Below are 16,334 nucleotides of genomic sequence, written 5' to 3'. Positions count from 1 at the left end.
AAAGAATTCGAGTAAGATTTATAACGTTGGAACTGTGGGTATATCACGTGTCAAACTCGTCAAAATATGGCGATGGGTTAATTGTAGAAAATACTGTGTATTAAAATCTCCGAATTGGTAATCCATTCTTAAATTTTTAAATCTTCAAAAATTCCAAGGAATCATTGAATAAAAAGTTTTTTGTCACCTGATCATTTTTCAGTAAAAAAGCCTTATTCCTCATCGTCAGAATCTAGACAAAAACAAATCATATGTGCATTACTGTAGATATACATGAAAGTACATTTAAGCTACATCTGAGAAAGACGATGGCCTATTTATAATGTATAACACAAAGTTATGTTTCAGTGAAATAATAATTAATAGTCTGATCAATGTCATTAGAATCACAAAAGTGGTTAACTAAAAATAAAGAATCAGATCAGTAACAATACATGTATTTACTTACTATTTAAATATCTTCTATTACGTCTAAGCAATTTGAAGGCAAAAACTAGTTGCTTAGTTTCTAGCGATTCAATACTGGATTTAATCGTAGACAAGTACACACGCAATTTATCTTCAATAGAACAACGTAGTGCCTCTTCGTTATTTGTAATGTTGAGCAATGTGGAAATTTTTAGTGCAAGTATGGAGGTCGGTGAGAAATGGAGTAATGTAGATATAGCATTTTCTGCTAATACAGGGAAGTGTGGTCGTACGATATTCTAAAATTCAGTTAGCGTGTTTTCTCAAACAACGATTAAAAGTTTTGATTTGCCCGAAGTTCGATCAGTTCTTCTGCTGCTTTTAATTTCATATGTATTATGTCATTAGCAGTAATAGCAAAAGGATCTTGAACCCAAATATATTCTTTCAGATCGAAGGAAGGAAGGTATCGCGGTAATTCTTTCTCTAAAGCCGAAAGATGTTCCATAATCAAACAAGAAATGACATCTGTATTGACAGCAGCTATAATAGGGAACATAGTAAAGTCGTTGAGTGCAATTTGTTTCTTCCATAGTGCAATTTTTTTCATAAATTCGTTCAATTTGTCGTTCCACGTAATGATATTTTCTTCACTTCCTGGTACGCTGGCACTAAAATTACTCAAATATCCATTAGATATCAGCCAAGTACGCGAAGTTTGTACACCATGCGCTATTTTTTATCTGAATTGGAAATCTAGGTGCTTCTTGGCTGAAGATATTTAACAACTTTTCCCTTTGTTCGTACAATCTGGTGAACATTTTACCTATGGACATCCAACAAATATTGGTGTGAAGCATCCTAGTTTCATGAGTAGGTTCTATGTCATGACACATGTCATTCAGGGTATCAGTACTGCATTTACTTTTTTTAATATACTTATCCATTAGGATTATTGAATCTAGTACATTTTTTAACTCTTCAGGTAACGTTCTATCCATTAGGCATCCACAATATGGAAAACAGTATGTGTAGTGCACGTGTGGAAAATTATCCTTCAACTTCGAAATGAAATGGTTAACTGTTTCATTATTTGCCAACACGTCATTCATACATAGTGATATGCAATCTTTCCAATGTAGATTATTTTCTATAAGTACTGTTGTTAAATAATAGTATATGTCTTCTCCATTCATGGCTGTAGAAAATTCCACGAATGACAAAAAGTCTTCAGCAATAGTATTTCCATCTGGAAATCTTACGTTGCTTAGTACCCAGTCTTTACCGAGTGTATACATTTGAAATGAAAACTTTGTATTAATTAGTTTCTCGCGTAATTATTTCTGGACGTCAGAGGACATATCTTGCATGCAACGAGAAATTGTGTCGTTTCCCAAATGTAGATTCAATAACTTCGTCATTGCAACACGTTCTTTTATCGATGCAGCTATCTTTTTATAATCAGATAAAACAACAATTTCTCCCACTGCAAATGGTTGCTTATTCTTAGCAATTATTTCAGCCACCTTATCTCTCGCTTCCTGCTCCTTTTCTGTACTTGTACCCATTTCTCTCATCAATTTAGTATCTGATTCAAGTTTCCTGAAGAAATAGTAATATTTTATACGAGTTTACATACAATATATTTTACAAATCCGATATTTTCGATATATTTAAATCTATACAAATTTGCAATTTAACGAAAAGTAAACTGTTCAGTAGAGAGAACACTGAGTTTGTCAATCATAGTTTTCATTCTATCGTAGGTGATAGACTGAATGTTGTTGATTGGTTGAAGTTTTCTACTACTGAGCTCGTTCAAGAATTATCTTACTCACCTTGAACATGATAGAGTCCACACGTGACAAATTAACCTATCTATTGCACAGATGTATTATAACATAACTCGCTCTTCGAAATCATAACTGCTAGATCAGAATCTATTACATTTGCGATCGAACCGCAAACAGTTCAGCAACGTTCCCGTACGATTAACATGTGCTTGTACGTATTATTCTTTTATACTAAAGTTCAATATATGACAAGTCTATGTTTGATGAGCAAATTCAGCAATAAATTTTTAGCTTGAACTATTTGCTCCGTATGTAAGCGTAGATCATCCTGTTAGTTCATTTAAATGTAACTCTTTCGTTACAACAATACGCTCCACTGTAGTGATGCCATTGAACTGGACGCGGCACGGCGAATTGTGTCTTTTAATGCTACGTTGATATTCTTTTGTATGTACACTTTTTTAGGAGCGACGTAATAACTGTTTCGTATGATTATATAAAAAACATGTGAATATTTTATGTCATCACATATGTACATGTCGACTATATTAGCACCCGATATACAGGTCGTATCATGGACGCCAACCATAGTCGGCGCCCGTAACGAAAGGGTTAAAAAGTATAAAGTCAAAATAACCTTCTCGACACCTGTCAAATAGTTAACAACTTTATAATCAATATATAAAACTCTGTAAGGTGTGCATAATGAGTACTAAAAGTTTAAAATTATACAGTTTGATTTCTACTTCAGGTAAATTTATTTGATAACTGTCATATTAAACTATTTTATTGCTTTTCTAAATTTCACGTTCTTATTAACGCCGTGTAAAATAAAAGCACCGGGGCAACGTATAATTTAATATACTTCAGAGATCTTCAAACAGACTCACTCGGTAAAATTTTAGTAACTCGTGTTCGGGCTCGGCAACGAGATGTGCTAAAATGTGCTCTGGCACGAAAGTGGTTCACAAGGTGTTAAGAGAGATATGAGGAACTCCAGAAATAGGGGAAAACGATTTAATTACGCAATGGTGGGTGCGGTTCTTCGCAAACGAATATGCCAGCTTCTGCGCGTAAATCGATAAGATAATGACACTCAAACAGATCATAATAATTGAGTTACTTTCTATAATACTTTATTTATAATTCCTATTTATAGATGATCTCTTTTCTTTACTACCTCAGTGTACATTGAAATTAGATTCTCTTGTGATTGTATCTTTGTTTATTTATGTTCTTTCATGTTCTGCACTTAAAACTGGTAATATGAGTAGTATGTGTAGTATGAGTGTTTCAAGATAATAGCAGTGTAATTTTCATTGTTGAGTTTTCGAAAAAGAAGAATTCTGTCAAATGTTCATGGATTGATTGAAATTTATTTTATACAAAAATTATTTTAATTATTTTACATAATTATTTGATATACCTATTTTATATGGGGAATGTAATTATGTTGCAACATTTGGAAATAAAAGTCTAATCGTATGAATAAATTTTATTAACAAAAGTAATAACAGTGAATGCTAAAAGTAATAATGGTCCTGTCAAAGTAATAATATTGAAGTCTTAGGCAACAGCATAGATTTGAAAATTTTAATATAAGAAATAAAATCATAACATAATTGTAATTATATTCATACAATTTTCAATTGATTGCCAATTTTTTTTCAATTTATTCATATTATTTTCAATTTTGTTTATATTATTTTTCGCTGTGGTAGCCACTACTGACAAGTGATGAGTAATCGATGACACAATAGGCAGTCATGACTTGAGTGCGTGTAGGATGTTTGACTAAGAATTTCACTGATGCATCGACCGCTGCATTATTCTGTATTTTTAATAAGTGAGATAAAATAATTTTAATATTTCAAAACAATTATCACCATGCTTTGAAACGAGAGACGAATTTAACACACCCTCTCCAGAACATATAACCTAATTTATACTATGATCAAGTATTTGTAGACAAAAAGAAATATTATTTTCTATTCGTATATGTACGAGTGATAAATTTAGCGTAGGTCCACATTTTGTAGCAAAGTTGTTTATATTTCTAACAAAGTTTGTGAATATTTCTACAGCCTGTTATTTTCATAAAAAACAAGAATCATATTCATATTCAGCACATGACAACAAGTAAATGGGAGCTACAATTTACAAAATAATGTGTTTTATACATATGGGAATATTCAGGTTGACTCAGCTACTATTTACAGTGATAGATAGTACAAGGGAAATAGTTATGTTAGATGTATAAGCAGAATTCGATGCATTATGATGAAAGTTTTTATTAATATTTCCGAAATTAATAAGTTGATGTGGATATCCTTTGATATTTAACAAATAGTTTTACCTCTAAAATTATAACGGTCTACAAGGGTTATGTTATGTCACATCTAAATAATACATAGGTCAGTTTATTACGTGTGGCCTCTTTATTACGTTCAGTTCAAGACGAGTGAGATAATTCTTGAATAATTTCAGGAAATGCGCTGACCACTTCAACAAAGTGATAGGAAACTTCAACCAATCAACAGCATTCAATGAAGAATAGAATAAAAACTATGATTTACTAACTCAGTGTTCTGTCACTGATCTGTCACCGAACAGTTTGCTTTTTGTTAAATTGCAAAATTTTCTAGCAACATATTTATATTTTTAATCAAGATGGATTTATTATAGAGCGAGAATAACGATTGCAAGGTCATAACCGGTGCTACTGAAACAAGCAACAGCACGGAGGTATTATCACAGTCCAATTCATCATCCGATGATGTGAGCAGCTATCCTGATCCTATTGTAAAGTACGGATTTACAAGGTATGTCCTGAAAGTAATGTCAGTGACTTTATTGTGACGCGACTTCACGTCGGACCGCGATTTTTTCGGTTAAAATTGGTAGTATGGGACGTCAGCTAAACAGATCTCCGCTGCTGAAGGTGCTCCGAGCATCCGGAGAGTGAGGACGAGCCTATATGTGAGAATTGTTTTGTGTCACTGTAAAAGTCAAAATGCAGCGCTCGTTAGAACAAAGAGTTGCGATCAAGTTTTGCGTGAAACTTGGAAAGACTGCGACGGAAACGGTTGCTATGATCAAGTCAGCTTATAAAGAAGATGCCCTGTCAGATCAGCAAGTGTTTCGCAAGCACAAGGCCTTTTTGAAGGGCCGGGAAGAGATCGACGACGAGAACCGTCCCGGACGGCCATCTACGACCACTACAGCCGACAATGTGACACGAGTGAAGGAATTGTTGAACTCAGACCGACGATTAAGTGTTCGTTTAATGGCCGATATGCTAAATATTCCAAAAACTCAAGTGTTAGACATCGTCACGAACCATATCGGTAGACAACTGGAGGTTGCACCACGCTCCGGCCCATACCGCCTTTATCGTCTCCGACTACTTAGTTAAAGCAGGGGTGCCAACGATTCCCCAGCCCCCATACAGCCCAATCGTAGTTCCCCCCGACTTTTTTTTGTTTCCAAGACTCAAAACACTCATGAAACGCAAGATTTTCGGGATAATAGACGGAATCAAAAGAGCTTGTACAGCGCCATTGAAGGAAATTCCGGAGGAGACCTAATGTAATGCATTCGAGAGCTGGAAGATTCGCTTAGAGCCGATGTATTGACGCAGAAGGAGCCTATTTTGAAGATTTTTAATCATTTGTAACGAGCAGTTCAATAAATGATTTTTAATCGACTTACTGACATTACTTTCAGGACATACCTTGTATACATACTGAGGATACTAAAATTGTAAAGTGTATTATATGTGGTATACAAATGAGCGAAGAAAGTGAGTTAAACAAACTGAAGGAAGATCTAGGTACCGACCACAGTGATATATTAAGTAAATTACAATATGACTATTTCTCCGAAAAGCATAAATCAGATACTAAATCGACGGAGGAAATGATAACAGTCACCGAAGAAGAGCTGTTAGCGAGTTATAAGGCGGCTGAGATAATTGCTAAGAATACGCAACCATATACAATAGGAGAAACTGTGATTTTACCTGCGTATAAACAAATAGTTGAATCAATGATAGGAAATGTTGCATTAACGAAAATATCGAATTTACGTTTGTCAACCGATAGTATTTTTCGTTGCATAAAAGACATGTCCTTTGACATCCAGAAACAATTAATAGGGAAACTAAATAATACAAGATTTTCAAAGAAAAATTAGACGTTTATAGATTTGAAATATTTCACAATTCGAGGATGTGGACATTCATAAGATATTTAAATATTATTTGATATTATTTGTAAGATATTTCAGAATGTTAAAAGAGGTAAGTTTGAAGATTTGTCTATGTAAACATTTGAAAACTGGAAAGTTTTGAACTTTCTGAAGAATTTTGAGAATACTCTTGTGATAACAGGACGTTCGGTGATTCCACAGTCATCATTAATGACTATTAAAACTAATATGAAACTCACAATCAGTACAGAACCTTGCGACATACCGTTATCGATTACGATTTTTTGAGACTGTTATTACAGCGAACTTGATTTACTTTTATTGTCGACTAAATTTTTAATGACATACCATATGCTGCAGCCGATTCCTGTCTTATGAAGTTTATGTAGGACTCAGTGTCTACAAACAATGTCATAAGCGTTTTCTTTGTCGAGGCTGAGAGCCAGGACATGTTGTTTATTGACGAACTTGAATGTGGGTCTCCAGACTTGCCAGGTGTGATATAGTGGAGTGTCCTGTGCGAAATATTAGAGGACCCGAATGTTTGAAGATTTAAAAAATAATAAATTTCAGAATTAAAAGAAATGGAAAAACTGGAAAATTTGAGGAATTGAGAATTTAAAAATTTAAAAGGATAGTGTATTCTAACAGAAGAACCACAATTTTGAAAACATAAAACGTGGCAGCCAAGTAACTGTTTGTTTCACTACGGAGTTGTAACGCGTTATTTCTCATGTTACAGGAAATAACATTGCGCGGCTCTCTTAATCCGGAAACCGTCATTCGAGAAGAGTCTGAGGAAACAGTACACTGGTAATTTCAACTTTCGTTCGGCTACTATACTCGACGTAAAGTCTCAACGTTACAGCCATGTGTTTGACGCATCGTAAGAAAGGTAGCCCGGCCGTCTTTAATGGTTCCATGCGGAAGGTGTTAAAGCCGTTTACGGCGAATAAAAAGCAGTGCAGCACTGCATATTCGCAAGCCGTTCTCAGAAAGTCGTAACAGTGTGAAACGCGTGCAAGAGGATCGCAGAAAACGCGAGACGCGATATGTGCGAATTTATTTTCGCTTAAGGGCACATCAACCCAGAACACGATTTCGCTTCGTTGAGTCGAACTATGTTAAAGACATTGAATCAAATCGACAAGCAAGTTTACGACGCAACCGAAAGTATTTAGGAGAAACCTTTCGTCAAATCACTTCAGAAATAGCTGATACTTGCGATTTTGTTTTTCTCGAGAAACAGAATACATAGAATTTATAGCCACTTTAAAGATTTACAATTATGGAACATTTAACGTTATATTCTTCTATAAGATAGTTAAAGGCCTGACATCTTACTGATAATAATCTGATAATAATCGCAATTTGCATAAGAAATAATTATAATTAAAAATTGCATAAGAAACTTTGCCTTAATTCATACTGAACAACATGGCACTAATTACAATTATTTTATTTGCATAAATCGAAGAGGAAATTATGTTATCTATGTTCATCTCAATAGCATTCAAAAACTTCGTAGCACCTTTAAAATAATTGTTACCCTGTCTTCTTGAATTTGGGCTAATGACCATGGCAGTCGATGCCCATAACATTAATCATCAATCAATCAATCATCAATCTTCTTGAATTATCAATTATGTTATACTTTCATGATAGTAAGCCATATGTACATATGTTTTATATATTATACTTTGTTACAGTGTACACTGCTCAAAAGAAACATGTCATAGAAAAATTTTAGGTAGAAATTGGCCAAAGACTGACGATAACTCCGTGAAAAATCATCGTAAAATCATGTTCTTTTTTTAAATTAAAGCTTGAAATCTTTACTTTAACATACTATAGTCCAATTTTAGATTTAGAGCCCTACCACTGTAACACCATAAATGTGAAGGCTTGTCTGCTATTGTTACGTCCCGGATGGTACTTTTGCTGAAGGTCCGGAATCGCTCTTGAATTGACAATCTTTTAGACCACGCGGTACGTGCGCCCGTCGTATGTCAGGGATCCCAGGGTGTACAAGTATGACACAGTACTTACCCGAAGCTTCCTCCGTAACTTTTACAATAGATTTCTCGTCTCGGATCCTTAGGTAGTAAATCCTTCACTATGATCTTCTTCACAGGTATATCAATAGGTAATAACTGATACTTAACTTCGCGGATAATTGGTCGCGGAGTAGGAGCTAGACAGGGTAGGTATAAGGTGCGTAGGTTCTTACGTAGTTGGTATCTACGACCTCCACGTCTTTGTCTCTCCATGAGCTGACTAAAAATGCAGAGGCATCAAACACATCATATGCGCGCCGTGCGGCTATGTCTTGCACCACTGTGGCGATGTGGATTACCTATCTCGACTTCGCAATTTAATTAATCTCGTGCGGCTATGTCTCGCACCACCAGATCCAGCGTAATCGAGTATGCGTATTTTAAATAATCAAAAGCTCTTAAAGAGATCTCGGGTTTATGGGAAATAATTAATTCAATACTAAAGATGATGTCGGAATATAAACTGATACAAATGAACTTAGAGTTATAATATAAATGAAACGCGTAGTTTGGAGTTGGTAGGAAATGGGTGGAATTAGGATGGAAACTAGCAGAGTCCAGCACGAGGAGATGGAACCCTGTGACTAGTCAAACTGCTACTGCTCACGAGCCTATTCGAACTGGGCTTTTTATATTGCTCGATGGTGTCAGAGGAGAAAATAAAGGGAGATTAGTTATGATCTGTTATTGTCTGGAGATTGCGTGATGTGAATAGAGTTTCGCGGAATTAGATTCGGATATTCATAGCAGAATGTTTAGGTTAAGATAAAGGGTGAACTTGAGGACCTAGGAGTAAAGGAATGTGAAACTTATGCTATCTTATTTATAACGCACGCGGGACTGTGTCTTACAATTAATTATGTCAGAAACGCAATATATATACTTAATAATAATACTTAATAATAATAATAATCCTTAGACAAATAGTTCTCAACACGTTCCGTGCCGCGTGGGGCGTATGCGCGAACGGAAAGTCTTGAAAAAACGGTCCAGCACGGAACGTGTTAAGCAACTAGATCAAACGTCGTCGCACGATGTCACACTATACAGAAAATTATATAGTTTGACGAAATGCATTAACTTGCCACATTTTTTTTAAGATACAGTTTACAGAAGCATAAAATACGGTTCTTTATCTGCAATTTCTAGTAAGTGAAAATTCGCTGCCATATTTCTTTTGAGCAGTGTATTTCTTCTCTTTGTCTTTTTTTTATTGAACTATAATTTGTACCTTATTTTCTTTGAGTAATTTTGTAAAAGGACTTACTCCAAAGGTAAATAAAATAAATAAATCCAGTTGGTCGAATGCTTTTTACTAAAATTCTTCGGTTTATGCTTGCTGAAAAATTATATAAACTATTTGTAATGCGTGATAAACTTTCGGTCATGACAAAATAGTAGCGAATGATGTCTGATCTGTGGACATAGCCTGTTCGGTCGCGAACCGAGATTAAGGGATTTATTGCAGGGTTCAAGTGGTTCGGCGCGTAGACCACCGTGAATAGTTTATACCTCGAAATACGGGTCACCAAGGACCCTTTTGTCTATCAAATCCTGTCCGAACCAGTCTTACCGTAAAAATGTGCTTGCCATAAAAAAGCTAACAGCTATATACCCCTCTTTTTTGAACAGTTTCAACAAACAAACGCATAGAGTGTTTCTTAACTGTCACCCTCGGAAAGGCGAGAGTGTTCAGGCGATTTTTTCTACATAAAAAACACAGTCAGTCGAACGTTGAATCTTGTGCGAGTATAAATAATTTTTATTTACCCTCCTCCTCAATCAAATTTATCCATTCTTTTAAAACACGAAATTTCTCCATGTTGAAAAGATTTCGACGATACATGGCCCTTGTCAAACCTGTCAGAAGCTTTAAATATTAGAGTTACAACTTTAAATAATAGACTTTATACGTAATAATAGACATTAAATCAAGGATGAACCGACTAAGTTAACAGGTGGTAATGAACCATAATGTTTATCAATTTGATCGCTTTTAATCTTCTGGCAATAGAACTGCTTATACCTTGATGAAAATATTCATAGAGAAAGAAGGACATTGTACAAATAATTTCATGCATTATAACACAATCTTTCCTATAAGGACATCCGATTAATTTAAGTTTGCATTTTACATGGAACATCTTTAATTATTTACATTATTGTCTCATGTCTTTGCTGGTTAATTGAATTTATTGCAAACACTATCCAACGCATTATGTTCTTTTACGCGATTTTTTGTTCGTTTATTACTGATTAATCTTTGCACTAATCGCGTTCCTTACTCCTTTTACGGAAGTAAGGATGTTTCAAGAGCCGAAAATGCCTTTCTTTTAAAAATGAAATAATGCTTGTAAAGAAAAACTGGAACTCGATTGATAAATGAAACTGCTCTGATCGCTAGACGAAATGCAAGTGATCGTCACTTTGAAAACCTTTTCACTCTGAATGTGTCTGTTCGCTATAGATTGCAATAGTAATATGCACAATTGTCTGAACTGAACTTGTTCTCTTATTAGTTTCTTGTAAACTGATTCATTTCTCTGTCCTGTCCAATCTGATTAGCGATTGAGCTTCCGGAAGTTGGTCTAGCATGAATGTCATCAAAGGTAACCAATCAAGTGGTTGTTTGACCTTTGAAAAGATATGACATTAGTTTTGATCAGCCGTAGACACTTCCATTGTATGCCCGCCATAAATCCTGCTGCTGTGGTGCACGTGGTAACTAGTATATGGTTCAAGCCCGATACATTGGGAACCCACGTCCTTGAAGTATGCTTAATGAAAAGACCTCTTGATAGGTCTCATCTCTGACTTCGCAGAAAGCACCACAGGAGGTTTGGTGAAGACACGGGACAGAGATTCAGAGATGGTGCAAGTCAGCTCAGAATTGCGAGTATCAATTTCTACATACGACGAACAAGACAACAATTACAGAGATTAAATAAATAAAAAACATGAGTGGACTGTATTTCATGTTAAAACTATATATTTATAGCCCCACGGAACACATTATGATTTTTGTTATGTTCAGATATATCACATAAGTATTTCCTGTAGATTGTAACGCACTATTTAAGATTTTGTAAACCACCTTTTTCCGTCAATCACAGTTTTGAAGAAAAATTTTTTTCTTTTTTTTTTTCTTGAGTGTTTAAGGTCATGTTACGTTCCGAACAGGAATCTTTTTCAAAATTTCCTTTGTAGTTCTCACCGACCGGATGCGTATCGATAATGCGTATTGCATTCTGGGAACACCCTGATCGAACGCAGTAACGGTCTTTCAATGTTTATTAGATAGACTATCTTTTGGCGACTAAACTATGATTGTTAATATAACACATTCCTTCCTTGAAATCAACGTGGTCCCACGGCTAAAATCTTAGATCATTTCATTTCTCCGAACCGCCGAATATAAACGGAAGTCACACTCGTGTGGTCCGATAACGCCAAGCGTTCTAGAATGTTCCTCAAGGGCCCACGACGCAATATAAAATTGTAATAGAAATTGTCTTTGCAACACTACAAAACTATATAAATTACTCATAGTATTTCTTTATACCGTTATTATAAATACGCACACGTCAATCAGTTCCACAATTGTTACAGTACCGAGCGCGATTTAACTTTAATAATTGTAAAACGAAATAGATAATGTTTCATTCTAAATTTTTGTATACAGATTAACATTTTATATTGTATTGGTTATGCATGTAAAATTATTCAATAGCTAATTAACAATCCATAGCTCAAGAGTAAAGGAAAGAACTATATAGAAAGAGAGAAAGATAAGAGCTGGACAAGGGAGGAACACATGCACCCACCAACACCACCTAATTAACGAATCACGGTCTCTTACGCATTAGCCTCGCAGCCTAATTCGTTAGGCGCATATCAATGCAACATAAACAATTTCGGACTAGGCCCACTCTGGTCTTCTCCGAGAGGTGCAAGTGGCGACACTCTTCGGTGTATAATCGCGAGGTGCGTGTCGAGGGTCCGTGAAGTGGTTTAGAGACGAGTTTGTTCTTGAATTTGTTAAAGTGCAAAATTCAGACAAAGACTCTATCTTCACGTAAAACTTTCGCGTTAAATTATCACGTTAATAATCACATTAAATTTTAATTCAATATATTATTCTATTTTTCTATTTAATTATATTCAATTCTATTCTTTTAATTTTTAAAGTATAATTTTATTTTATAGTTTAATTGAATTTCACGATTGGTCAGTTCAAAATTCTCATTGATGGAGCGCTTTCATGTGTGTGTGTTCTTCCCAGGAACCAGGCGCAGCCGTTATTTCACATTTTGCAAGAGGTTGATTAATTCTAAATTCATACAAGCACAGACATTTTGGTGAGTTGTTTCCTTTATTCTTCCAGCTATTTTATGAATTCTTCGGCAAGTAAATCAGTAGTTAATTATTTAACTTTGGGATTTCCCTCACTGAATTATAATTTTATTTTGTATTTGAGTAATTGTTTCTCCTTCAAATCTACGAATTGCGCGTCTCGAATATTTACAATATTTTTGTTCAGTTCATTGTAATTCACATTATATCATATACGCTACCATTCTAATCTCTTCATATTTTATAAAATATAATCTTTTGTATCTTTTAATTATTTTGAATTACATTTCTTTTATTGCCTCCGTCATATCCTATAATCATTGCGATCTTGTGAAAGGGCCCGTATGGGACTAACGTATCTCCGGATCCACAAAACATTAAGTCCCGTTAAGAATTAATATTGTTAGGGCAAACAAATCTTCGAGGTTTTATACGCGCGCTTCCCACACGTAACAGTCACATCAACCTTGTGAAGAAATTTTGATTTTGAGAAAGAAAATCTAATTTTAAAGCTTAAGTATTTTTAGAAGAATTTTAAGAATGGTAGTATACACATTAAATAATAAAACGACATGTATTTTTGACATTATGATTTTTGACTAAAAAATAAGTTTTCAGGTAAGACACTGAATATTAGCCGTTACGAACGAAAATTATATTTACAAGGGACACACGCCGATTTTGACACACTTTGAGTATGATATAGAACGCAAAAAAATATTTAACACATATTTTTTTTATCGGCCATCGTTCACATTGAAGTGATGAAAATAGCCGTTAAAGATAAGCACTGAAATCATACTTTTGGGAATATCTCCGGAATTAATGGAGATAATTGGAAGCATTTTTTTTTAAATTGTTGGTCTATAAATAGGACACTTTTGTGTGTACAAAAATGTTAATAAACATTATTTGTTTATTTGAATGTATATACAGAAGGAGAAGTATTTACTAATTCCGTTACTGATGTAATTAGTTTTTATTCCAGTGGTTTCGAGGTGTAATTACGTTAGCTAGTTGTAGTATTCTGTATCATTGTATTAATGTCATTGGTAATCATATTTTTTGCGGTAAAATCGGTATGGTGTGGGCATTGCTTGGAGAGGTGGAAAATTTTTAAATCGCAGATATTTTAATTTGGAAAATTGAAAAAACAGATCTTCTGGAAATTGTAGAACTGGTTGAAATAAAAAATTGAGGAATTTGGAAATTAACAAGCATAAAAATTGAGAAACTTGAACACTGCAAAATTTTTAAAGTACAGTATTAGACAGTTTGAGAATTAGAAACTATATACATGCAAAATGGAATAGTTGAAGAATGGAAAATTTAGAAACTGAAGAAATGAAAAATCTGAAGATCCATAAAATTTGGGGTTTTTAAAACGTGAGAAATTTCGAAATTTAGATATTAAATGTTTTGAAAATTTATGAATTACGAAATTGGAACATTTACTAAAAGAAAATTTTAGAAATTTATAAAATAAAAAAATAGCAAGCTTCAAATTGGCAAGTTGAGAATTTTACAAGCAAAAAGGTAAAGAAATTGAAGAATTGTGAAATCAGTAATTTTGGTAGCTGAGATACTTTGAAATTAGGAGATTAGAAATTAAAAAAGGAACCAATTGAAGAATTATGAAATTAGTGTATGCGGAGCATCGGAGATGTAGCGGCTAACTATAAATCTGTAAATTTTGTAAATAGCTTTTAACGTGCAAACGGCTAGCACGGTTTATGACATGGACGACAGCGGAACTGTTTTTGAGGAAACCGTTTTAGAATTTTTAGTGAAAGCATGATCGTACTTAGAATTTTGCCAACGGTCTTAACAGTAAAACGCTTAAGTGTCATAAACCCTGGGTTTCCCCGTGGGCCTTCATCGAGAGGTCAAGCGACCATCGGCTGGCCGCGTAGCTAACCTAGGGCACGGGGAAATTCCGCTGCGTTGCCACCTTTGCCAGCAAACGCACCCCCGTCAAATCGTACTCCCGCTTCAAGGAAGCGTGCTTCGGGCATAAGAGGGAGGTCGTATGATTTGGCGGGATATAGGTTTCTTTAATTGGTTAACCCCACCTAGTCGGGGGTTGGCTTAAGGAAAAGCGTAGGTTTTAAAAAGAAGAAACTCAAGCGTAAAAATAGATAGTTCGCATAGTTCATAGTTCTGACAAGGGACATCACCAACCCGTTCCGTGACCCGGAACGAGAGTCGCCTGTGGCCGCGATCCATCCACTGCTTCAGGCGTGGAAGGATCGCCCCGACCGTGCGTTTCACCGCGGCCCCGCTGGCAGTGAGATCCGCGCGCCAGCGGGAGATAGCGACGCGGCGAGCCTGGAGCCTGACCTCCTCGACGCTGGGCCCTGGCAGGACACCCTCGATAACCCCCACCCGGCGGAGGGCGCTTCGGTGTCTATACACTTCAGCCTCCACCTCTGCCTGATGCTTCCAGGAAATTACTCCTGTCAGGACCATCGCCGACTCGTAGGAGTTCGTGCGGTAACCCATCGCCACCCTGATCGCCAGTCGCCGCTCCACACGTCGCAGAACTATCTGCGACCGACGCCTGGCGGCCAGCTCGGCTGCCCAAACTGGGGCGTCGTATAGGGCCATACTTCGCACGACCCCGATATAGAGTCGACGAAGCTTCTCGCTAGGACCCCGCAGGTTGGACAATAGGCGCGCCAACGCGCCTGCCACGCGCTCCAACCTGGGGGCCAGCTCGTTGAAATGGCCAACGAAACTCCAGAGGCTGTCCAGTCGGAGTCCGAGATAACGCATCTCGGACCCGATCTGGACCTCGTCCCCGTCCACCCGAATCAGAGCTCCGGCCGGAGGCGAGTCCCCACATGTGTGGCGGAAGGCCATCACGTCGGTTTTGTGGGGAGCCACCTCCAACCTGAGCCCCCGGATCGCGGAAACAATCACCGAGACTCCCAGCTCCGCGAGGCGGCTGGTCCCCTCCCATGTACGCCCCGTTGCCAGGATGTGAGTATCGTCCGCAAAGTAGGTAATAAACACCCCCGGCGGCAACGGGGCGCACAGAGCGGGGTCGCACCCCACTAGCCTCAGGAACGGCCCGAGTGCCGATCCCTGGGGCACGCCCTGCTCAACACCCCAAGCCTTTAATGCGCCCGACCGATCGGTGCAATGAATTGACCTCTCCCGGAGATAGTCCCCAATTATACCCGTTAATAGAAGAGGCACTTGTAGCCTCTCTAACCCCTGCTCTATCACTCGGTGGGGCAGGGTGTTGAAGGCGTTCACGATATCCAAGGATATCGCGATCGCCACCCCACACCTTGGTGTGACCAACTGCGCGATGGCGCGGACTCTGTTAACCGCGTCCACGGTGCTTCTGACGTCATTTTCCCAATGACGTCAAACAATACGATCGGCCGGTACGCCGAAGGATCGCCGTCCATCCTGCCCTCTTTCTTTAGGAGGTACAGCCGCCCCGATTTTCAAATACCCGGAAATTTTCCCACTCGCAGGCAGGCGTTGAAAAGGCTCCGTATCC

At 37.0% G+C, this 16,334-nt stretch overlaps 2 protein-coding genes across 2 annotated transcripts; both read right to left on the bottom strand.

Annotated features, from left to right (window-relative positions):
* Window positions 1-337: 337 nt before the first annotated feature.
* LOC105663838 (protein FAM200A-like) lies at window positions 338-1,976 on the bottom strand. Its single transcript, XM_012295533.2, has 5 exons — window positions 1,822-1,976; window positions 1,135-1,323; window positions 761-1,079; window positions 449-707; window positions 338-402 (listed from the first exon to the last, which is right to left on the bottom strand). Exons 1-5 carry the CDS (start codon window positions 1,974-1,976, stop codon window positions 338-340), a joined length of 987 nt encoding a protein of 328 aa, XP_012150923.2.
* Window positions 1,977-14,908: 12,932 nt separating this feature from the next.
* On the bottom strand, window positions 14,909-15,427 carry LOC105663837 (uncharacterized). Its single transcript, XM_012295532.2, has one exon. It carries the CDS (start codon window positions 15,425-15,427, stop codon window positions 14,909-14,911), a length of 519 nt encoding a protein of 172 aa, XP_012150922.2.
* Between the last annotated feature and the right edge of the window lie 907 nt (window positions 15,428-16,334).

The sequence above is a fragment of the Megachile rotundata genome, chromosome 10, assembly GCF_050947335.1.
Source record: "Megachile rotundata isolate GNS110a chromosome 10, iyMegRotu1, whole genome shotgun sequence".
Classification (NCBI taxonomy): Eukaryota; Metazoa; Arthropoda; class Insecta; order Hymenoptera; family Megachilidae; genus Megachile; species Megachile rotundata.
The sequence above is the reverse complement of the archived record's forward strand: the minus strand, read 5'-3'. Positions and strand labels throughout refer to the sequence as shown.